Source organism: Mustela nigripes, chromosome 13 (genome assembly GCF_022355385.1).
Source record: "Mustela nigripes isolate SB6536 chromosome 13, MUSNIG.SB6536, whole genome shotgun sequence".
NCBI lineage: Eukaryota > Metazoa > Chordata > Mammalia > Carnivora > Mustelidae > Mustela > Mustela nigripes.
The window spans coordinates 60890275-60914967 of record NC_081569.1 but is presented as its reverse complement, the minus strand read 5'-3'; the positions used below and the strand labels follow the sequence as shown (position 1 = coordinate 60914967).

The 24693-nt window shown below is 49.8% G+C and overlaps 1 protein-coding gene across 1 annotated transcript; it reads left to right on the top strand.

Moving 5' to 3' along the window:
• Nucleotides 1-1146: 1146 nt before the first annotated feature.
• On the top strand, nucleotides 1147-21200 carry PLA2G4D (phospholipase A2 group IVD). The gene is made up of 20 exons (XM_059372605.1): nucleotides 1147-1191; nucleotides 4254-4326; nucleotides 4517-4653; nucleotides 5228-5359; nucleotides 6070-6110; nucleotides 6476-6518; nucleotides 7793-7856; nucleotides 8184-8320; nucleotides 9102-9212; nucleotides 9340-9377; nucleotides 9559-9694; nucleotides 10008-10144; nucleotides 11381-11603; nucleotides 17284-17401; nucleotides 17774-17911; nucleotides 18145-18252; nucleotides 18394-18585; nucleotides 18843-19009; nucleotides 19673-19859; nucleotides 20961-21200. Exons 1-20 carry the CDS (start codon nucleotides 1147-1149, stop codon nucleotides 21185-21187), a joined length of 2454 nt encoding a protein of 817 aa, XP_059228588.1. The 3' UTR covers nucleotides 21188-21200.
• Nucleotides 21201-24693: the final 3493 nt, after the last annotated feature.

Sequence of the window (24693 nt, the reverse complement as noted above, 5' to 3'; positions counted from 1 at the left end):
TTTTTGGCCAATTCTGTAATAATACTTTTTATTTTAGTTTTGTTTTTAGGATTGTATTTATTTCCAAGAGAGCAAGTGAGTGCAAGCAGTGGGAGAGGCAGAGGGAGAGAGAAAGGGAGAAGCAGACTCTCTACTGAGCAGGGAGCCCAACACGGGACTTGATCCCAGGACCTGAGGATCATGACTTGAGCCAAAGGCAGATGCCCAACTGACTGAGCTACCCAGGTACCCCTGTAATAATACTTTTTAGATCCATTTGTACTAAGTTAACATTAATTCCATTTCATCTGTCTTGAAAAATAAATCCTGTCATTCAATTACATAGTGGATTGACAACGAAATAACTGAATTCATGTCATTTTAGGAGAACACTTAGTGTTGCTGGGGACACTGAATAGTTTAAACAGGTAACTTCACCAGGTTTTCTTCTGTAATATTCATAGTCTAAGAGCGTCCTGATTGGTCTTTCTTACCTATATTAGAATGCTTGCCAATTGAGTCTAAAGGAAATCTTCTAAACTCCTAGGATCAGCCAAAGGGAAGGGGAGAGGGTAAAGCTGAAGGTGAGGGGCTCAGAACCAGAGTCCAGAGCCCCCCTGTAGCACTCTGAATTCTGCTCAGTGCCTGCCACTCTGATCACCTTTATTATGAAAACCAGGATCCTGGCTGCAGAGAGCTGCCAAGGAGGTCTGGTCTCTCTCGTCTGCTCCCATATGCTCAGCCCTCAGCAAGCCCTAAGAGGCTTGCCTGGTTCAGGCTAGGGCTAAGCTGCAGGGTTTCCACAGTTCTGCCCCTACCCTGTGCCAGACCTTCAGCCTCAGGGGAACCAGCTTCCCACTACTGCTCCTAGGACTTGCTCCCCTCCTTGGGGCATCTGCAGTCTGAAAGGGGTGCTCCATCTGTGGTTCCTGGAGCCCTGCCAGAGGTTTCTGGAGATGCTGGTTGGCCCAGCCTCTTGGGGAAGAGGGGAAGATGCTAGGCTAAGGGAGTGACCCAGGGGTGGAGCCCCAACCTGTTTATAGGATTGCAGCTCCTCAGAGGCGGGCAGATTCTCGGCCCCATCCCATTAGGATAGTTGCTGACAGCCGTCCAGGGAACTGGCCTCTTGGCAGGAGCTGGATCTGGAGTGGAGCCAGAAGGGTTGGTATGGAAAGACTGACAACTAGGGGACCCCCTGACCATCCTCACCAGGTAACAGTGTCGCCAAGCCCCTGGGTATCACTTAGGGCAGGACCTGGGGCCGGGGTGCATTCTGAGAAGCCTGACTCGGTGAAAATCAAGGTGATTCTGGCCTCTGGGGAAGGCCTGGCTCCCAGGGCTGGGGTCTCTGCCCAGGCAGGGGCCAAGGGTAGGAGGCAAAGGGTAAGAGAGTCTGTTCGAGGGAATGGGGAGTGGGGGAGGGGGTGGATGGATGAACGGCATCCATAGAAGGGAGGGCCTGGGAGACCAGAACCTTCTCCCTCCACTGTGAGTGATCAGCCAGCAATCCCCTTAGAGGTCCTTACCCTCCTCCCTGCCAAAGCTTGCATACCGCCTCAGAGAACACAGTGGCTGCGTGTCACAAGAGGACAGCCCACCAGGCCCATAGTTCACCTCTGCAGGTAGTGGGCCTCCTGGAACTGGCAGGGGCCAAGAAACCACCCTGTGTGTCCCCAGAGCTTTGTCAGGCCAAGTCCCCATGCCAGTTACTCACTGGGCCAAGAGAGGAGGTTGCCACCAGGCCAAAGAGATCTATAGACTGCTAGCCCACTCCTTTCATGTGCTTCTCTCAGGCAGATTTCTCATCCTGTGCTGTGGACCAGGGCCAGAGGAACTGGCTCTTTGGTTCTCCCCTGGTGCCCCAGGCAGGGGCCATGAAAGAGGCTAAGTGTGTCAAGCTCACCATCCTGAGGCATTTGCCTCATTCTCAGACTTTGCCAGGCTTCTGGAGCCTTGGCCCTGAGACCCAAGCTCAAGTCAGATCCGGTCAAGTAGCTCCAGACGGGTGCTCCTGGAGAAAACTTGCCTGGCTCAAGTCAGGTACCAGGCCATTCTGAGAAACATAGAGAGGGACCCCTTCATTGAAGGACAACACCTCCTGCCCCAGCCCCTGTCAGCCTGAGATCTAGAAGACCTCCTCCCCAAAACAAGTGGACACTGATGAAAATGCCCAGATGCCAGTCTGGCAAGACCCCAAGGCTGCAGGAGTGGGGCGGTGGAGGGGCTGGACGGCTCGGGCTCCATCTGCTCCTCTCATCAGCAGCTGGAGCCCCAGAACCCAGCCCTGGAGGTTTCTGATGTACCTGTGTTCATCCTCATCTCCCCAGAGAAGGCTGGGCATCCTTTTCCTCTGCCTGCTCTAGACCCAGCCCAGGGACAAAACTGAAGCCCAAGGTGCAGCGACTCTGAGGGATTAAGTCTGCCCACATGCCTGGAAAGCATGTAGCCCCAGCGGATGCTGTTGGGATTGGTTGAATCCCCAAGATCAGACCCTCAACACTCAGCCTTCAAGTTGACTCCCGGTGCGCCTCAGCAGTGCGCCTCAGCAGTGGCCTCACCCAGCCTCTTTCCTGCTGGAACAGGGGCCTGGAGCCTGTCCTGGCAGCAGGAGCTGGGCGGGCAGGGCAGGCAAGGCCAGGCATCCGGACTTGCCCTGGGACTTGGCCTGCTCCAAGACCCGGGAGCATCGGATCAGCACGACTCAGGAGATACAGGGCCTGAGGCTGGGCCTGAAGTGTCCACTCCTCCTCTCTGCAACCTCCCTACCACAGTGGGTTGCTGGGGGCCAGCAGGGGAATAGGCAGCTTGCTCATTTTCCTTCTGCTGGTGAAGATCCCGTGGTTGGACTCCTGTATGGGGAACTCCAGCCACATCAGATTCCTTGGGTCACATCCCTGGTGAAGGGCGGGGGCTGGCACCAAGCCTCTCCAAAGGGAAGAGGCTGGAGGATGCCCCGGGGTCCCTGCATAGGGAGAAACAGTGGCTGAGACTTCCAGCAGGGAGGTTTTCCCAGGAGTCTATGGGAAGGGACAGGGGCCTGGGGAGGGGTGCGGGGAATCCCGTCTGGAGAAGCCCTTCACAACTTTCATGGTCAGTCATCAATTAAGGCAGGACATTTCAACAGGGGAGGGGAAGACCCAGTGCCCTCAGGAGAATCTTATTAGTTAGTTAGTCAATATCTGTATTGGTCTAGGACATATCTATGAAATTCGACTGTTTAGGTATCCAGAGGGCAGTGGGGGAAAGTTGCATGCTTTTAACAAAGGAACAAAGTCCTGGGGAGACAGAACAGTACGGGAGGTGTGAGCTCTGATCTTGAAGACCTGGGCTTGAATCCTACCTAGATCACCCGCTAACTCTGTGACCTACGGCAACCTTTCTAAGCCTCAGTTCTCTCATCTGTAAAATGGGAGGAAATGAGAGTCCTCTCTTAGGAGAGCCAAGAGGATAAATCAATTTGGAATACATATATGCTTAGTACAGCACCTAGAAACAGAACAAGCCCTTAATAAATAGTAATGAATAATAATTATCTAGAAACTGCTTACTTTTTTGCTAAAAAAGCCTCTATTAATTAGTCCCACTATTTATGAGGAAATGAAGGCTCTAAGAGGTTTAGTGACTTGTCCAGGGTCACACGGCAAGAAAGCAGAGGACCAAGGTTTAGATCCAGATATCCTGTCTAGGAGTCTGCCTTGCCCACTCCACTCAACCTCCCCGAGTAATGACCCATCATTGTATCTATTGTCACAGCCTATCCTGTGATGCTCTGTGTTAGTGATGGTTTTAGAAATGATGAGAAATAGGGCTTCACCCTGGGAAAAATACCCTGCTAGGGGACAGTGGCCTTTCTGAGGTTGAGAGGCTCTTGGTGACCGGAGAGAGAAATGGGCAATGATGCTCAAATTAGATATGGTGACTGGCTGGAAAGGAGCAGGTGGAGACACTTTGTAGCCCACACAGGCTGTGGCTCCCGGGATGAGGGGGAGTCTGGGCTGCCTCTGTCCTTCCCCTGTCCTGGAGAGCACACAGAAGCTCAGAAGCAATTCTGTCCCCGGAGGGGAAGGGGTCCCACATATTCCACCCCTGGTTGGTCTCCCATGCCCTTCCTGCTGCAGCCCAGGACCACAGCCCCAAGGGCAGTGGTGGGCGAAAGCTGTTTGGTCCCCGGATGCCTGGCAGCATCACTGAGTGTGTCAGGAGAAACTTCAGCACAGAGGGGTGGGGTTGGGGACAGAGCAGGAGGGACTGAGCAGTCTGTTCTCTCCCTCTAGGGGGAGGCCTCTGCCTGCTGGAGGCTCACTGTGAGGGTCCTGGAGGCACGGAACCTGGGCTGGACTGACTTGTGTGAGTAACTGTTTCCTAGGTTCCAAGGGTGTAGAGATGACCAGGCCCTGTGGGAAAGGCCCAGGTGGGAACTTGGGGGCTGGGGAGGGCTGCCCGCAGTGGCCACCAAGATCATGGTAGGAACCATGGTGAAGCCCCTGGAGAGGAGTGTAAGGAATTCTCTCTTACTCTGTTCTCTTAACGTTGGCAGTGAGTGAGGCAGACCCCTATGTGACCCTAGAGCTGCCAACCGTCCCTGGAACAAAGTTCAAGACCAAAACAATCACCAACTCCTGTCATCCTGTATGGAATGAGACCTTCAGTTTCCTAATCCAGAATCAGGTCAAGGTAAAGGCCAGGACCACCCACCTAAGGACAGGCTATATCCTCCTATCGGAGCACACTTTTCCTCCAGAGCTCAGTCAGAGACACCGGGGAGGAGTGTCTTTGTTCCCAGTCCCGTGTGCTGTGTGGGAGAGAACGTGTGACCCACCCTGTGTCTGAGAGCCTGATCTCTGGCAGGTTGCTGGTCCTCTCTAAGACCATCTGTGGAACAGCGGCAGTAAGAACCCCTTCCTAAGGGGGTTGTTGAGGTCAAATGAGATAAAGCATGGAAGACTCCTAAAACAATGCCTGGTACATATGGTGCCTTGGGGGCAGCAAAGGGGGGGAAGTGTGCAGTGGTGGGGAAACACTGAAAGAATTTTATATTTTATAAAAACAAAAATTAGCAGGGGAAGATTAGGAACTTTGCTGGATTTCCTTTTAATGCTTTTAAGGTTTACTATTATTTTTACTTTGAAGTACAAGGTATGGAGGCATAATAATCTCTTCCGACCCTGGGCATCAAGTAAGGGCTCAACAGGTATGAAGTATAGTAATAAGTAAATAATGTGCTAAGTTGCTGTTCTCGGGTCCCTAGAATGTTCTGGAGCTAAATGTCTATGATGAGGACTCAGTCACGGAGGACGATGCCTGCTTCAAGGTTCTCTGTGACATCTCAGAAGTCCTCCCAGGCCAGCTGCTCCGGAAGACCTTCTCCCTGCGTCCCCGGGTGAGTGGAGAGTCCCACCCCTCTGCACCCCACCCCTCTGCCCTCCAGGCTGAGGAAGTTCCCCAGCTTCTCCCATCTGCTGGAATGCTGCTGTGTTGAATGTGTTCACAAAAGAGGGAAGCCCCTCCCAGGGATATTTATATTGTAGTAGGAAAGGAGAAGGCTTAACTGACTGTTACAGACTGAATCACTCATTGCAGAGATTTTAGTCACGGGAGGGAGGTTTCTGGTGGTGGTGAACTTCCTAATATCAATCAAAACCTGCGTAACTCACCCTTGCGGCAGTTGGGGGGGAGCACTCTGTCACTCCTGCTCACTGCTTGCCTGTGGTGCCCTAGGCCTGCTTTATGAAGGTCTCTGCTCCTTCTCCAGCAGGGGAAGGCTGGGGAATGGGAGGGTGGGGTTCTGAGGTCAGGTCCCTCTCAAGAGGACTAGGGCATCCTTAAGCCTCTTTTGGCTTGTTCTCCTTATGTCCTCCTTCAGCCTTGCCAGGGAGAGAGGCCTGTTCTCTGCAGACTCATCAGCTGTGGCTAACTTGGGTAGGCAGCCCCTCTTTCCCCCAATTCTCATTTCCCACATCTGTAAAGTGGGAAGAGTGTAGTATCTCGCCTCCCTGAGCGACTGCTGGAGACGAAACAATGCATGGTCAAAGAACTGTGTCACCTCTAAAGATGTATAAATGTTCACGACTTGCTCATCGTTGATTTCAGGGACAGGAGGAGCTGGACGTGGAGTTCAAGCTGGAAAAAACGTGAGTAATAATCACACAGCCCAGGGAGTGCCTCAGGACCCAGGCTTTATATAGGGAAATGTCTTTGACCCAGATTCTCTGTCCCTCCTGCCCCCACCCCTGCCCGTCTGGGTCGGAGGGGAGGGGTCCTCTTAGAGCAATGAGGAGAGAAAGGTCACTGCTTCCTTGTCCACACTCTCCCTCTCTCTCCCACATGGCAATCTTCAGAAGCCCCTCCTTCCCCCTGAGTGGTATCCAGGACTTGGGGTCCCTTGGCATCACCCAGGGAGGCCCCATGGGGGCTTGAGGCTGTGCTGTGAGGGGCAGCTCAGTACAGGGACCTTTTGCATTGTCAGGCTGAGCTCCAGATATTCTGATTTTTCCAGGTCGGACTCTCCAGAAAACCTCATCACCAACAACGTCCTTGTGGTAAACCACCCTCCCCTGGCTTGTGAGGGGGAGCTGAGGGAGGGGTCCCAGAGCCAGCACTGAGGCTGGAGGTGCCAAAGGGATACGCAGAGACAGGGTACTGTGGCAAGACCACCCGGGGCCACCCAGTTCAGTGGTTCCCCTGGGGCTGTGGTCAGGGGCTGGGGGCTGGGAAGGGCCAGGGCCTTAAGAGAACATGGAGAGAGGGAGGCCGAGACTCTGTTGGGGGAAGATTTGGGCCCAAGATTTGATGGCTGAGGGAGTGTCGGGGCGAATTGTAGGTGTTCCTGACGGGTTTCATTACCTGTGATGGACTCCTAGCTCTTAAGAAGATGGCGGGCGACAGGCCAGCCAGGCCCAGCTGGGGTGTTAGCACTGCACAGCAGAGGCCCAGAGGAAGTTTCCAGAGCACTGCACTTCCAACCTGGGGGCTCTGGGACAGAATCAGGGGTCAGTTAGCTCCTCCTTGAGACAGTGGAGGGTCTTGATCAGCACTTCTGAAACAGTGCAAGCTCACAACAAGTTCACAACAACACGAACAGGTGGTAAACAATGGACTAGAAGCTTTCTACTCAAAGGTCGCCAGCCTGTAACACAGGTATGACCTGGCAGCAGGGCCTAGTGTGAGGGAAGGAGGCCTCTACCCTCAGGGTCATACAAGGACCTGCTTGGTGGGCTAGTGTTACTTTTACAAACGCATGTTAAAATCATCATACCTATGGCAGCTGCTTTTTATCTGAGGTGCTGGAGAGCGGTGGTGGGCAGGTAAACTCAGTCAGACTGAGGGAGAGAGTCAGTCAGGAGCTGAGTGGGCTGTGGGCATCAGGTGACAGGCATGACAGAGAATGCAGTGGGCTCCTTTGGCAAGCTGGTCAGCTGGAGGACAGCTGGGACATTGGTCCATCATCCTGTAGGCCAGTGGTTTGTGTGCTACTGTTTGGGAGCAGTTGTGGGAGAAGGCACTCTCCAGGCTGAGCTTGCAGAGAAATACGGAGAGGAAAGAACGGTGCCTGAGGGTCGGGCGGCCTTCAGAGATCCACCAAGTTCAGCAGATCTTTGAAAGTTGGGGGGGGGGGGGGGCACAGGATGGAGGTGGGGCTTCCCCCGACTGCTCCAGAATCAGAGGAGGGGGCTGGCGGTTCTTCTGGTCCCACTCTGGTCCCACTTCCTGTTCAGTGTGTGGTGGATTGGGGACAGTGGGGCTCAGGGGGTGAGGTTGAGGGGACCTCAGCCTTCCCTGCTGAGCCCCCGGCCCACGATGTGATCTGCCCCAGGCCCGAGAACTGTCCTGCCTGGATGTCTGCCTGGACCGTGCTGGGAGCACCACCACGGTCACGGGTGAGGCCTGCTCAGTGCTAGATGGAGTGGCTGGGACACCTTGTGTGGGCCCTCTTTCTTCTTGCTCACACAGCATGAGGGCAACAGGTTCTCCTGTGGACTCGAGGGTCTTCCTGACCTGGGGGAGGGTGTGTTGCAGGAAGTGAGAGTCCCATGGGGGCTGTGGGACCCAGTGGGCTGGGGAGGGCCCATTCCAGAATCCTGGCTCTCCTGGTCCAAACTCCCAGGTCTCGCCCATGTCCAAGCAATACTGCCAGTTTCCTGGGGTCCCTGCTCGGATTCCTGGCTCTTGTTCCCCTCGTGCTAGTCTGCCCACTCTCTGCCTAGACCAGGACAAGCTGGAGCTGGAGCTGGTGCTAAAGGGGTCCTATGAAGACACGCAGACATCGGTGCTGGGTCCAGCCTCTGCCTTCCGCTTCCATTACATGGCAGCCCAGGAGGGAAAACTGAGTGCTCGTGTGAGGGTGGGTCCTGGCTTTACAGCTCCCTGCCATGGGTCAGCTCCAGCTGCTGCGGGCCCCTCTTAGGCCAATGCCAGGTGCCTGTGGCCTCGCCAGACTCCCCCAGAGAGGCACCAAGCCTTTGGCAGATAGGGAGAATCACCAGGAGCTTGGAGTGTGCGTGGGGACTGCCCTGTCTTGTCAGACTTTGTTTGAACCTTTCAGTGGCATCTGCCTCGATGGTCTTAGAAGAAATCCCCATCTCTGTGCCTCTGCATGGCCTGGTTCTTGCCCAGCTCTGCTGCCTCACTTTGTTCTGTGCTCCCCCTCTTTCATGATGCTCCAGCCTATATGTCTCTTTTTGCTTTCCCAACACACCAAGGGCCTTCGGGGTTCTCCTCTGGCTGCTTCCGAGGCTGCCTGCTCTTCCTCCTCCTCCTCTTCTTCCTCCACTTCCTCCTCCTTTAGATCTCAGCCAAGAGGGGCCCTCCTGGACTCCCCATCTTAAATAGACCCCCCACACCACACCTTTGTTTATTTTTTCATATCACACTGCTTAGGACTTCCTTTACCACATTTTTTCTCCTGTATAACATTTGCTAACATCTGTTCGTTACCTATTTTGTTATCAATTCATATACACAACTCAGAACAAAAAATGTCAGCAAGTATTTTAATAATGTCATTATAAGTGGTATAATTATAATCACTGTAAATATTGTGATTATATTATTAGAGAGGGACTGTGTTCGTCTGTCTAGATACTCAGTAAGGATTGGTTGAATGAATGCATATTTCCTTCCAGAGCTCTTCAAGTAACAGCTGGAGTTCAGACGAGTCAGCTGGGCATCTCACTGTGCCCCTGAGATCCTTGGCGGTAGGAAAGGAGGTGACCTTTCACGTTCCTACTACAAATGTAAGTGGCCTCAACTGGATGGGAAGTGCCAGTGAGAATAAAGATGGGGAGCCCAGGCTCCCAGGGGATACCCACATACCTCTCAGGGTTGAGAATATTCTAATCCAGTCTCTCACTTTGATTTCAGACCCCAGGAGTGAGGCTGCAGCTCAAGACTGAGGGCTGGTAAGGGACATTCATATCTGGGGTGGACGGTGTGTGGTGGTCATGAGGCAGGGAGTGCTGTGGAATGGGTGGCCCTTGGGGTTGAGAGCAAGGAGGTAATATGGCAGCTATCCTGGGCGTGGCCAGCCAGTGGCTGAGCTATGCAGTTCCTCCCTGACCTTCGGATCCTCTACTACCCCAGCCCTAAGGAGCTGGATGTGCACCTGGGCTTCGATCTGTGTGCAGAGGAGAAAGCCTTCCTGAGCAGGAGGGAGCAGGTGGTGGCCAAGGCTCTCAAGCATATCCTGCAGCTGGACAGAGACCTACAGGAAGATGAGGTTTGGGGTACAGGGGAATGTGGGTGCAGTACCTTCGACTGGCCTTAAGGAAGTACCTGATCCTCGCCCTCTCTAGACACTCCAGTCAACAGAGATGAGAGTGGCTGTGTGGGGGATGGCGGGGCGGGGGGTGGTAAGCTGTGGGGTTCTCACTCCCTTTTGGGCCCCATCCAGGGCTGAGAGCTGTCACTTCCTGGGAGAGGGAAAGGTTGGCTGCTCTTGGTCTAAGTCTGACTGCATCAGGCTCTGGCCCCGAGGTCCTTTCCCTCCATCCTGGTCCTGGTTAAACTGGTCTGTGTCTGTGTCAGTCCAGGTCCCCATTGTGGGCATTATGGCCACAGGAGGAGGTGCTCGGGCCATGACCGCTCTCTACGGCCACCTGTTGGCCCTGCAGAAGCTGGGCCTCCTGGACTGTGTCACCTACATCAGTGGCATCTCGGGTTCTACATGGTGAGGGGCCTGGGGACTGGAAGAGCAGAGATGATAGGGTCCTAGAGGAGAATGGAGCAGACACCAGGGGAACCCCTCTATGTGTGGAAGTCAAGAGGGTGTGAGCACTACAGTCCGATGGGTGCCAGGTGGCTTTCTCAAAAGGGAGGAAGTAGGTATTACAGAGGTCCTCCCGTGAGAAGGGGTTGGAAGACACCCATTCCATGCTACTGGAGAGGGCTAAGGCAGCTGATTCAGGAGGAGCTGGGGTTTGAATCTCTGTAACACCCCTTACTGGGCAACCAAGTTCCCTTGATTCTCAGTTGACTCATCTCCAGAACAGGGTAATAGTATTTCTTACTCTGTACAATTGTCCTGGGGCAGCCCAAGTAAAACACCTGATCTGACTTGTGTCAGGAACTCCAAGTCAGTAGATCTTTTTTCTTTAAACATGATTATCTCATTTAAATCCTCATAACACTCTCTAGGGTAGGGTTTTTTTTTTTTTTTTTTTTAATTTTTACTGTCCCTATAATATAGATGGAAAAATTGAGATGAAGAGGTACTATCTTAACCTCTTACTTAAAGACAAAATTGCCTTCCTATATACCCCACCCTGCCTATGATGAGGTGGGACTTCTCACTTTTAGATATTCGTTCCTTTGTGTCTTACTGAAATGTGACTCGAAGCAGTAAAAGGAGAGTAAACTCAGAGGATTTTAGATGACAGCTGTGGGCAAGCAGTCTTCAAGGGCTTCAGGACAGGCCCATGAAGATGGGTGTAGGGTCTAGATCTGTTCTGTACAATGCAGTAGCCACTAGTTATGTGGTTATGGGCCAGTTGAAATGTGGCTAGTCCAGATTGAGATGTGGTATAAAGATAAAAATACACAGAGAATTTTGAAGACTTGGTTTGAAAAAAAAATTATGTTAATTTTTTTATTGATTACATGTTGAAGTGAGAATTTGGGGGTATATTGAATTAAAATAATACTATTAAAATTAATTTTTATTGCTCTCTTCTTACTTTTTCAAATTGTGGTTACTGGGAAATTTTAGATTATGTCTGTGTCTCACATTATGTTTAAATTGGACAGCGCTGATCTGAGAGAAAGCCCTGAGACACATTTTCCAGATGGGCAGGGCCTTGGCTGCAGGAGCATCACCTTGGGAGAAGTGGGAGGGTGGGAAGGAGATGTCGCAGTGACCCAATCCGGGGCCTCTGCCTCCTGTCATACTGTCCCTTTATTTTCCCAGGACAATGGCCCACCTCTACGGGGACCCCGAGTGGTCACAGAAGGACCTTGAAGGACCCATCAAATATGCCAGGGAGCACCTGGTCAAGAGCAAGATGGAGGTCTTCTCTCCGGAGCGCCTAACGAGCTACCACCAGGAGCTGGAGCTGCGGGCGCAGCAAGGCTACCCCACGACTTTTGTGGACCTGTGGGCTCTCGTGCTGGAGTCCATGCTGCACAACCAGGTAGGGCACCAATGCTGGCAAGGCTGGACCAGCATGCACCTGTGGTCCTGGGGCAGCCACGCAGTTAGCTGCTGCGCATGTGCATTTCCTACTGGGTGAAGGAGGCTGGGATCTGCGGGGAAAGGACACAGGGGCCATAGTGTCTCAGTGGCTGCTGTACTTTGGGATCCTGCCCTTTTGAGTCAGGCTATTTTTCAGTTCATGGCCATAAAACAGAGATTTCTGAATCTCTCAGGAGCTTAGGGAAGAGTCAGTGCCAAGGTCAGTTAAGCAAACAGAACTTTCACTATGCTTATGTGGCAGTGAGATTGCTCGAATAATTTTTATTTTATGAATACTACAATATAGAGTATCTTCTTCTGTATCTTCATGGTAGGGTTAAAAGCACAGACTCTGGAGCCAGATTGCCTGGGTTTAAACTCAGTGCCCCTTACTAGCTCTGTGTTCTTTCACAAGTTACTAACTTCTCTGTGCCTGGGTTTTGGCCTTTATTCAGTGGGGATGAGTGAGAATAGTACTTATCTCACAGGCTTGTTCTGAACACTCAATGGTCTTTGCTGTAGAGTTAACATTATTAGCTATTACATATATTTTTTAAGATTTTATTTTATTCATTTGAGAGATAGCAAGTGAGAATACAAGCAGTGGGGAGAGGGAGAAGCCAGCTCCCCACTGAGCAGGGAGCCTGGGATCATGACCTGAGCTTAAGGCAGAGGCTTAACCATTGGAGTCACCCAGGGACCCCAGCTATTATATTTCTTTACTGTTTATTGTAACACCAGGAAGACCAAACTGAGCAGATAACATTTTTTATAAATTGCTTCTTTAAGGTAAGTTTAGTAAGTCAACTGCTTAATCTTACATCAACTGATACAATTACTGAAATCAGTTCTTTTGTTTCCATTATTGTTTTACCACATATAATTATCTGAATTAACTTGAAACAACTAAAACACACAAAAAAGTACCCTTAACATTTGTTATAAAAAAGTAAACCATCAAATACATTAGCAGAGGAATGATTCATACCTTCCTTATCTTAGGGCATCAGAAGTTTGACCAAGAAAGATTATCATGTAAACTAACCAAAAATGAATTACTTTGGATTTTTTTCTTTAATTTTTATTCTTGCTGGTAAGAGCAATATTCCCTGGAAGTTACCAACCATTCTTATTTTTAATGTATTAGTTTAACAATATTTATTATATAAACAATATTTATCATTAAATATTATAATAATCTTCAGACCTAAGAAAATGCATAAAGCATAAAGAATAATGTAATGAATATGCCCATTCTCACCAACAAGCCTAAGAAATATAATGTTACAGAAAGACTTGAAGCCCCTGTGGAAGCTTTCCCAGTCGCATTTTCCTCCCACCTCCAGAGGCAACCACCATCCTGAATTTGGGTTTCTCATCACATTTCTATCTTCAGTCTGTATACATGACTGGATTATATAATACATAACATATAATTACATAACATACTTTATTTACCTCTATTATATATTTTATTGTATATACCTTTTATTGTACATCCTTAAGAAAAATATAGTGTTCCTTGCAGAAATGGTTTTGAACAAGTCTCTTTGGGCACAGATGTTAGAGGTTCTCTGCACCTCGAAGATACATACCCAGGGTTGGGGTTCTTAGCCCATTGGGTAAATGCATCTTCAGCTTTCCTGCCTATTGCCAATTGTTCTCCAAAAAAGGTTTCATTAATTCACACTTCCACTCTAAGTGTATCCATGTTTTTTTCTCTACACGCTCTTCAGACCTTTAATTTTTTGTTCATCTTACGGGTGTCATACAAAAAATTTTTTTTTGTCATACAAAATTTTATTGTAGCTTCCCATTTCCTTGATTTTTAGTGAGACTGATAATATTTTCATGTATATTTCTCATTGGGACTTCCTCTTCTGTGGATTACCTACTTCAATCCTTTTCCATTTTTCTATTAATTCACCTCTAATATTATTTTGTGGAATGCCTTATAGATTTTGGATATTAATCCTTTATCAGTTCTACTAGATTTTGATGCATCATTTTAATATAATCTGGTCTATCATTCTTTTCCTTTATGGTTTGTGCATTTAGAGTCTCCCAAGATCTTTCCCTCTCCTAAAGTTATAATCTCCTATATATTGTTATAAAAGTTTTAAAGATTTGTTTTTCACAATTAGGACTTAGTCTTTAATAGATCTTCAGGTATTATGTGAACACAAACCCAGTTTTATTTTTTTCCCATAGGAATAGCAAACATATTGAACTTAATACCACTTATTCTTTTTTCTCCACAAATCTGCATCACTACTTGTATCCTGTGACAGCCTTCATATATTTATGGGACTCTCTGAGCTCCCTTCCATTCTAATGGGGCTGATTCTCCAATATGGGCCAACACTGCACTGATGTAGAGACCCTGGGTTTGTAATGCATGCAGGTATCTAATAGAGCAGATTTACCACCATTTGCCACCTTGGTTTTTCTCAACATCACCCTGGCTCCTTCTGGCCCTTAGCTCTTCTATACATGTAATAGAATCAGCTAGTCATGTTTCATGAGAGATGTTAGCATTTTTGTTGAGAGGCACCTGGGTGGCTCCATTGGTGAAGCATCAGACACTTTGTTTCAGCTCAGGTCATGATCTCAAGGTCCTGGGATGGAGCCCCATGTGGGGCTCCCTGCTCAGCAAGACATCTGCTTATCTCCCCCTCTCTCTGCCCCTCCCCCTGCTCTCATGCACACTCTAAAATAAATAAATCAATCTTTTAAAAAAAGAATTTTTATTGAAGTGGCATTTAATTTTTAAAACCCATGTAACTACTTGAAATATTATTTTATTAATATATCCTATGTATTCTTCAGATATGCTTTTAAAGTTCACGTTCAGTTGTGAACTTCTGCTAATTCAGTTGTGAATTATTAAAGACTTTTCTGCCTGGTGGTGGCAGTTAATTACTATAGAGTTGGGAGAAGCTTGTTTTAACAGTTTACTTTATGAGGTGCTAAAAAATACAGTTTGATCTGAGGCTATAAATAAGACTTTCATTTAATTACCATTTGATCCTCAAGTAATGACTTAACAAGGTTTAAGGTACAAGGCACAAGGTTCATAGTCATTTTGTAAAAGACAAACAAGGTTTGGGGTGTTTTTGGTTCACAAGAAAAAAATCTTGTGGCATGAGCACCCATGTGGTTTAAAAAATTTTGTCTCAATGTTAAAGCTTTTCAAAATTTTTTTTTTTTTAGTTATCATGCTTTATGTCTTAAAGCTAACATTCATTGTATGCTTTTTAAAATAATTCTTTAATCAGATAAATTTAGTGTGTATTTCAAATGTAAGTTTTTGGATAAAAGCATTTATTATCTCTATTTTATGCCAATATACAGCTCCAAAAGTCATTTTAAATATCAGAAAATATAACTCCATAAGAAATCACAATTTCGTTAATATTATTATTACAGAAATAGTATACCCTGAACGTTACACAGAGTTTTATTAGCCTACACACTTCTAGAATACTGCTTCAGGCTTTGAAAACAAAACAAAAACATGCTTGTAAAATATACCAGTTATAATCAGTGCTTCTCAAACCATGTCTATCAAACTTTTTTCTTTTATCTTTTGCTAGCAAGCCCTGAACTTCTTAGAAGTTGCTCACCATTCCTCAGGACGAAACTCATAATTTTTCTCTTATCTTTTTTTTTTTTTTTAAGATTTTATTTATTTATTTGACGCAGAGTGAGAGAGCGAGAAATCACAAGCAGGGAGAGCAGGCAGAGGGAGAGGGAGAAGCAGACTCCGGGCTGAGCAGGTAGTCTGATGTGGGACTTAATCCCAGGACCCTGGCACCCTTTTTTCTCTTGTCTTTTCCTGAATTAAGGTCTTACATGTTTTTCTTCAATTCTGGCCAAAAAGGTTTTGGCTTTAGTGCCCCCTGCCCATACAGTGCCTAGACCATGTCAACACATCGCCAACACCACACCCAGCTCCCACATCTTCTGGGGACACTTGAGTCATCAGAGCGGTGACCTGCAGGGCTGGAAACACTCATTTGGAAATGGGGGTGGGGGGATGGGGGCGGGGCTTGGAGCACCTGCCGCTGCTGGTGAGCTTTATTTAAAAGGAAAAAGAATACAGTATTATTTCAATAATACTGTATTTCAGTATTTCAACTATTTCAGTAGATGGAGGGGGTGAGCTGACCCTTTTCCCCCAGGTCAGAAACGGTGCCTCTGGAGTAAAAGGACACATTTCCCCTCGTCTTACATGTCAGAAGAGCAGGCAAACAGGATTCCCGAATCAGAAGACTTTGAGAAGGGAAATCACAGTTATTAATCAAGCTCCCTCCCTCTTCAGTACCCACACACACTCACAGCTGTGGGTCTGACTTGTCGCTATGGTACAGAGCGCCAGGGGCTTGAGCTGCATTGGGGGATTTTTTTCCTGTGGTTTCCCTGTAACTCAGGTCCTGCAGAGTACTCCTGCAGAACTTGGGGAGGGGGCGCAGGAAGAGGACCCATCAGTGACAGAGGGCTGCGGGAGGAAGACATACACCGGGGAATGCAGGGTCCTTGCCATGGGTGTGGGAGGGGGACTCCTCATTGGGAAGGTGGGGCTAGAATCCTGGGACACACACTTGGCTAATCATCAGAATCATCTGGGGAGATTGAAGAACATTCCTCAGTGGCTTCTGCTGATTCTCAGAAGTAACCTAGTCATCTATTTAGCACATCCTCTGGGTAAATCAGTTGATAAGGGCAGATCAGGCAGTTTGGGAACCTCCAAGGTCTAGCTGCTGAGTGAGGTGTCTTCCAGTTCGGAGAGCCCCGAGAGAGGGCCTGTGGGTCCGTGCTACGTGTCTCTCCCAAGGCTCTCTCCCAAGGGCGGCTTCAGGCAGCCACCACCATTAACCTTGCTGATACTGGACATGAACCCTATTGGCATCTCTGGTCCGGAATGGAACGAGACCTTTCTCTGCCCCAAGAACTCTGGAGTGCTGTCCCAAAAGGCAAACCATAGTCCCTGCCATCAAGGCAGAACTGGGTATTTTATTGAAGAGAAAATTGGAAACAGAGGCAAGAATAAACAATGGGGTACAACTTCATACTGTGCAAAGCAGGAAAGAGGGGGGCAGGTAAGGGAGAGCCAAGGATGCCTGGAAAGCATTTTGGAGGGGCCGAGACTTGGACTACATTCATGTAAATCTAGAAGGGGCAGCCTGTCCCCTGATGGAGCTTATAGTGTATATTGTAAAAGGGGATCCCTGTGTCCTTTCTGGAAAGCACTGTGTGTGTGTGTGTGTGTGTGTGTGTGTGTGTGGTCTGTGCATCAGTGTCCCCATCCCCTCCACCCTTCAACCCATAAAGATGGGGCCACGGACCACAGGAGCAGAGATTTCACTCCTGACACCATAGTCCTTGTGAATGGCATTCTCTTGAGATACGCAGTGTGCAACCTCCTTAGCCTTACATGGCAACCCCTGCCTTTGGTCGGAATATGGGAATGGGAGTGAGAACTGGATGGGTGCACCCACCCATGCCATCCAAAGTCCAATGGAGAGCTGCCTCCTCACCCTCAGCCTCTGCCCCCCTCCACTCCACGCAGTCCTGGTGGAGTTACTGCCTCTAGGGTGTTCCCAGCCACACCTAGGCCCTCATGCCTCCCACCCCAGGTGATGGACCAGAAGCTGTCGGAACAGAAAACAGGACTGGAGCAGGGCCAGAACCCTCTGCCCCTCTACTTGAGCCTCAATGTCAAAGAGAACAATCTGGAGACCTTCGACTTCAAGGGTACAATCTTTAGCCCTGCCCACTAACCCTCACACACACACACACACACACACACACGCACACACACGCATACACGCATACCACCCTGTGCACGGGTCTTTAGAGAATTCAGACAGGGAACTTACACAGATTGCTCAGCCTTCTGGAAAGAGAGGCGGTTCTGATGGGCTGATGAGCCAGGCAGCAGAGCTCATGGACCTGGTGGGGGGCGGTGGTGGGGATGTGGTCAAGGGGCTGGGTGTGGGGATGGTCAGTCCAGGAATCAGCCAGGCAGGGAGAAGGCTGGGGGCAGCATCATTGGCCCCTGTCAAAGCTGGGGCGCTCCCCACCCCACTTGCCTCTCATTCCTGCCTCTTGCTCCTGTTCCCATAGAGTGGGTGGAGTTTTCCCCCTATGAAGTTGGGTTCCTGAAGTATGGAGCCTTTGTCCCCAGTGAACTCTTCGGCTCTGAGTTCTTCATGGGGCAGCTGATGAGGAAGCTCCCTGAGTCCCGGATCTGCTTTCTGGAAGGTGAGTGATGGTTACTCTGAAGATTGTGGCCGGTCCTGCGCCAGGCCTCCCTGACTGGGCATGATTCCTGTGCTCAGGTCTGGCAGAGCCCCCAGCAGAGGGGGTGGTGGGACACTAGGGTAGGGCTGTGAGAGCAGCCCACCTGCCTCCCATTTTCCATCCCCGCCCTCTGTGTGATGGAAGGCCAAGTGCTGAGGCCTGAGGCTGACTTTTGTCAGGGGGTTGGCCTTCAGGTATCTGGAGCAATATTTTGTCCCTGAACTTGCTGGATGTCTGGTATGACCTCCTCAGCTCTGAGGACACCCGGAAGCAGCACCTCAAGGACAAGATCAGGAACCTGGGTAAGAAGCGAGGCAGGAAGGGGAGCCTGGGCTGAGGTGGCTTCCTCTTCAGATGCTGCGGGAGGGACACTCTCCGAGGGGAAGCAGGCCCAGGCATTTCCAGGCCCTTCACCTGACCAACATCTGTTTCTCTGAGCCCAGAGGAGTCTCCTGCCTCCTTGAAGACCTCCTCGTGGCTGGAGGCCTCATGGCTGCAACCCGGGACGGCACTGGCCAAGGCGTTTAAGGGCTTACTGACGGGCAGGCCTTTCCACCAGCACAGCTGCAACTTCCTCCGGGGCCTCCAGCTGCACCAGAACTACTATAGCCAGAAAGACTTCTCCACCTGGGCAGGTAAGCCCCACCCCCCCGCCATGTCTCCCTAGAGAATAAGCTTGGACTTCCGGTGGGGACAGAGACCGAGGTTAGGACTGGCAGAGGACTTGGGGGTGGGTGAGTCATGGCATACCCTTCTGGGGTCGGCCTGCAGAAGGTCTTGGGAAGGGCTGGGTGGCGTGTCCTCACAGAGAGTGATGCCAGAGGACAGAAGGGGACATGGAGGCAATTGCAGTGTGGCCGAGGAACTGACTGTCAACTGCCTCCCCCATCAGACTGCCCGCTAGACTCCACTGCTAGCCAGCTAACCCCTCAGGAGCCCCAGCTCTGCCTGGTAGATGCCGGCTACTTCCTCAACACCAGCTGTCCCTCCATGTTCCGGCCAGGCCGCAGGCTGGACCTCATTCTCTCCTTCGACTACTCCCTACCCTCGTCCTTTGAGGTGCCTCTGGTTGCCCCATGGGAACCCCAGACACCCTGTGGCCAGGCCATGCTCCAGGGGCAAGCCACTGGGCCACTGACCCTGACCTCCTGGGCCCCCAAGGGGAGGGAAGGGTGACAGGCTCTGACTCACAGACTCCTGCCAGGGCCCTTGGTTGGGAAGGGCTATGGAGGTGCTGGGGTGCTGGGCTCCCAGGACAGGTGGACAGGGAGGAAGCACCTACCCAAGAAGAATCTGCGAGGAGATCCTGACCTGTCCACAACCATTACCTCAGGGTATCTCTGGGCACTCAGGAGTAGGGCGGTATGGGGGCAGGAATAGGGCTCTGGTACAGAAGTGGGTCCCTTACTGAGGCGCTCAAGGCTCTGTGGAGTTGCATAACCTAGCAACCGAATCCCAGATGGAACAGAGTGCTAAGTCTCTGCCTCCCCTGAAGATACTAACCGAACAACATTGGCTGACCACTTGGATTCATTGGAAGTGAATGCTTCACCTCCCTCTGAGGAGACACTGGGTTTTGTAACTGGACCACACACAGACCAGGACGAGCTTGTTCCAACATGGAGCAGTCCAGTTGGGCTGGAGCTCTAGCATTTTCTAGAGCACTGACCTGAAATGACCAGGAAGTAGCCAGTTCTCTCTGGGCCCCCTACCCCCAACCAGGCACTGCAGCAGACTGAGGCGTACTGCAGGGCCCGGGGACTGCCATTCCCTCGGGTGGAGCCCAGCCCTCAGGACCAACTCCAGCCACCAGAGTGCCACCTCTTCTCAGACCCCTCCTGCCCTGATGCCCCGCTCCTGCTGCACTTCCCTCTGGTCAACGCCTCCTTCAGGGACCACTCAGCCCCTGGTAAGGCATCCCCTCCCTTCCTCCCAAGCCTGGCAGGCCAGACCCTCGGAGGCATGGCCTTCGAGCTTCCCGGTGTTCCCATGGGGACTGGCGGGCGGAGGGGTCATCAGGCTAGTTCCACCCAGTTCTGGACCCGGCAGTGTGCTGATCTCTGTTGGGGACACCATGTCCCTGCAGAGCACTCTGCTGGCAAAGTCACAGTGCTGCTGTCCTGTGTCATGACCCCAGGCTCCCCTGCTACACACACACCCCTGCTCACCTCAGCTGTACCTGGCCTCCTCTGCTCTCCTGGGGTGGTGTGTGGGAATCCGGGCCTCCAGAGGCCTTCCTGCGTCATCCCCGTCTGCAGCCATCTCCACCCCGGCTTGGCACCACGTTGTTGGAGGGCCAGGTAGCTGGGACCGAGAGGCCCCCCACCCCAGGCTCTCAGATTCTCCTGACGTTACCTGAGATTTCAATTGGCTTCTCCCTCCCACCCCAGCCCTTCCTTCTCAGGAAGCTGGGCCTCTACTCTGGGGGTCCCTGAAATGTAAAACCTCATCACTATGCCTTCCAGACTTGCTTCCTGCCAACTGGTCAGACCTTTCAGGTGGAGAAGCCTCACTTCTTCTGGGTGTTATTCCTGGCTTTCTGGTTCCTGCTCTAATTCCACACCTTCCAGCTTTACCCTTAACAGGCTCAGCTGGCATCTTAGAATTCTCTCTCTCTCTCTCTTTCAACAAAGACTGCTTCTTAAAAAGCAGAAATCCCTTTGGTTTTCAGACTCCTGTTTCCATCATGAGTTTTAAGAACCCTTCACTAGGATGACTGACTCTGGTCCAGCCGTTTGCTCCTTGCCCCAGAAGGTGAAACAGATACCACGGTGTTGCCTCAGGAGTGGGAGTGCATTGCCACAAGGAAGTGTGGGGAGCAGCAAACCCTTCATATCTCTACCTACTCTCCACATTTCTCTTTCTGGGCAAAGGACACAGAGGCCTGGGGGGAGAGCAAGGAGCCCTTTAGTGAGGAGCAGCCCACCACTTTGCCCAGCCGCAAGGTGTCCTCCTGCCCATCTCTGGAGGCCTCTGGGTCCTAGTCTTAATCCCTCTCACCCCTGGGCAGGTGTCCAGCGCAGCCCTGCAGAGCTCCCGGCGGGCCAGGTGGATCTCACTGGGACCAACTCGCCCTACTCCCTGTTCAACATGACCTACAAGGAGGAAGACTTTGATCGCCTGCTGCAACTTAGTGACTATAACGTGCGGAACAGCCAGGGTGCCATTTTGCAGGCCTTGAGGACTGCCATGAAGCACCGAGCCCTAGGGGCCAGGCCTCGAGCAGCGCAGAATTGAGGCGGCTCAGGGACCCCAACTCTCTGACAACCCTCCAGGGCCTGGGGGTTTAACCCAAGCACTGCTGGGTAGGACCACCGCTCTCGCTGGGCTGTCCACCCCTGGGCTGCCTCTGCAGCAGTTCTCTTGGCCCAGAAGGGCTGCACGGCACCCCAAGTTCTTCCTCACTTTCATTGCTGGCTTGAGAGGAGCTGGAAGTAAACTCACCAGACCAGTGTGCAGCATAGCTGGTCTGACTAGAAACATGTTCCCATGCAATGACTCTCATGCCAAACAGAACAGATTTGGGGTACAAGCTGCCAGTGTCAGACCAGGGGTAGGCAGGTCAGGGCCTGACTGAGAGGTGGCTCCAGGCATCAGGAATCACATTGTGTCCTGAGAACCTTTTCTTCGTCCCCTCCTCCCCTTTCTCACTCTTCTTTGATACTATCTTTAAGCAACTATAGCGACCCATAGTCCACACACAACATGATTCATCCTTCTAGAAAGTATGACTGATGGCTTTTACTACATATTCAAAGAGTTGGGCAAACCTCCCACAGTCATTTTGAGAAGATTTTTGTCACCCCAAAAAGAAACCCCTCACCTCTTAGATGTCAACCTCAACCCTCCCTCCCCAACCTTATGCAACCATTAATCTACCTTCTGTTTCTATAGATTTGCTTCTTGTGGGCATTTCCTATACATGGAATCATACAATATGTGGCCTTTTGTGTCTGGCGTCCTTTACTCGGTGGGATGTGCTCAAGGGTCATCCATGTGGTAGCAGGCGTCAGTGCCTCATCCCTTTCTGTGGCTGAATAAAAGACCCACGCTTACCTGATGGTCACTGGATAATGGACCCTTGGGTTGTTTCCACTTTTTGGTCATTCCAAATAATGGTTCTATGAACAGTCATGTACAAGTTCATATGTGGAAAGTGTTTTTCATTCTCCTGCATGTCTACCTAGGAATACATTTGCTGGATTATAATGTAATTCTCTGCTTCACCTCTTGAGGGCCTGCCAGCCCATTTTCCAAAGCTGCTGCCCCATTTTTCTATTCCTATCAGCCTTATACTGGGGCGCTGATTTCTCCACCTCTTAGCCCCCACCTGTTGTTGTCTGTCTTTTGATTTCAATCATCGGAATGGTTGTAAAGTGGTATCTTATCAGCATTTCCCTAATGACTAATGATGTTAGGAAACTTTTTGTATACTCTAGGCCTTTTGTAGAGCTTCTTTAGAGAAATGTCTATTCAGATCTTTTGCCCATTTTCATTGGATTAAGTGTCTTTTTCTTATTAAGAATTCTGTATATTTTCTACATACAAATCCCAGACCCAATGTATGATTTGCAGTTTTTCTCTGCAAATCAAGTAATCTGTGGGTTACCTTTTCGCTTTCCTGAGGCTATCCTTTGAAGCACAGAAACTTTCTTACTTTGATGGTGCCATTTACATATATATGTTTTTTGCTGCTTGTGCTTTTGGTGTTGTATTTAAAAAACCATAGTCTAACCCATGGTTATGAAGGTTTACACCTGTTTTCTTCTAAACAGGTGGCTTCAGCCCTTACATTTAGGTCTTTGATCCATTTTGAGTTCACTTTTGTATATGGTGTGAGATAGGGGTTCAATTTCTTTCTTTGGCATATGGGTATCCAGCTATCCCAGCACCACTTGTTGAAAAGGCTATTCTTTCTCCCACTGAATGGTCTTCAGGGAGGGTTCCCTGAAAATCAGTCACCTGTGGATGTGAGGGTGTATATCTGGACTTATTTCATTGATCTGTTTGTCTATTCTTACGCTAGACCACACTGTGTTGATTACTGTAGTTTGTCATCAATTTTGAAATCAGGAATTGTGAGCCTTCCAACTTTGTTAGTAGGCATGAACAAGGGTTAAGCAGTTTGCTCATCACTAAGCTCAAAAGTGGCAAAGCCAGCACTGGAACTGGAAACTTTAAAATCAAGCTAGGCTTGGGGCATGTGGGTGACTCAGCCACTTAAGCATCTGACTTTAAGCTTAGGTCATAATCTCGGGTTCCTGGGATCAAGCCCTGCGTGGGGTCCTGGGGTTACGTGGGGTCCTAGGGTTGGGCTCCCAGCTCAGTGGGAGTGGACTGCTTCCCCTCTGCCTTCCTCCCTCTACCCTTCCCTCTGCTCCTCCTCTCTGTCTATTTCTCAAATGAATGAATAGAATCTAATAAAATAAAATAAAATAAAATAAAATAAAATAAAATAAAATAAAATAAACATACCTAGGCTTCTAACTGCTATGCCACACTGCATCTTTGCGTCCTTACTTCGTAGCATGCCCTATTGTACAAGGAAGAATTAACCTTACCTAAAGAGCGGTCTGGCCTTGGCTCTCGGCTACTGAGAGGGTGATCTCTTCACCCCTCGAATGGCCTACCTGATAGGAGTGTCTTTGTGTGTCTAGGGTTCTGACTGCTGCACAGCCTTACAATGTGATTTGTGATGGGAACTCTGAAACAGTTGGTATACATTCTCACCTCCAGAGGAACTGGAACTAAAGCCATGAGCCTGACATCCCAGAGGGATTGGAGACCAAAGGTCAGCCACATGGGCAGGATGTGATTGAGCCCCAGTAAAAACTCTGAACACCAAAGGGCCAGGGGAATGTTCTGTGGGTACTGTCACACACTGTGGCTGGATGGGGGCCACACCACCCTTGATTCTGTGGGGAGGGAATGACTGGGAGCTCCATGTTTATTTAAACCCCTCCTGGACTCTGTCATGTGCATCTCTTCCTCTGGCTGGTTTCAGTCTGTGTTCCTTCACTAAAATAAACATTAATCCTAAATCCAGAGCTTTCCTTAGTTCTGTGAGTCATTTTAGCCAATTATCCAACCTGAGGTCCCAGGGACCCTGGAATTGGCAGCCAGCTGGCTGGGAATGAGGGTTGTCCTAGGACCCTGAACTTGTGGCTGTTAATCTGAAGCCAGGACTCTGTTGCATGGTGGCTCTTCCCTCAGGCAGCAGTTTGGTGAGCTCCCGGGAAGGTGGGGTCAGAAGGCCTGGGCAGACTCTCACCACTCTTGTTCAACATAGTATTAGAAGTCCTAGCAACAGCAATCAGACAACAAAGAGAAATAAAAGGTATCCAAATTGGCAATGAATAAGTCAAACTCTCTGTCTTTGTAGATGACATGATTCTTTATATGGAAAACCCAAAAGACTCCACCCCCAAACTACTAGAACTCATAGAACAATTCAGTAACGTGGCAGGATACAAAGTCAATGTACAGAAAGCAGTGGCTTTCTTATACACTAATAATGAAAATACAGAAAGGGAAATTAGAGAATTGATTCCATTTACTATAGCACTAAGAACCATAAGATACCTGGGAATAAACCTAACCAAAGAGGTAAAGGATCTGTACTCGAGGAACTACAGAACACTCATGAAAGAAGTTGAAAAAGACACAAAAAGATGGAAGACCATTCCATGCTCTTGGATCGGAAGAATAAACATTGTTAAAATGTCTATACTGCCTAGAGCGAT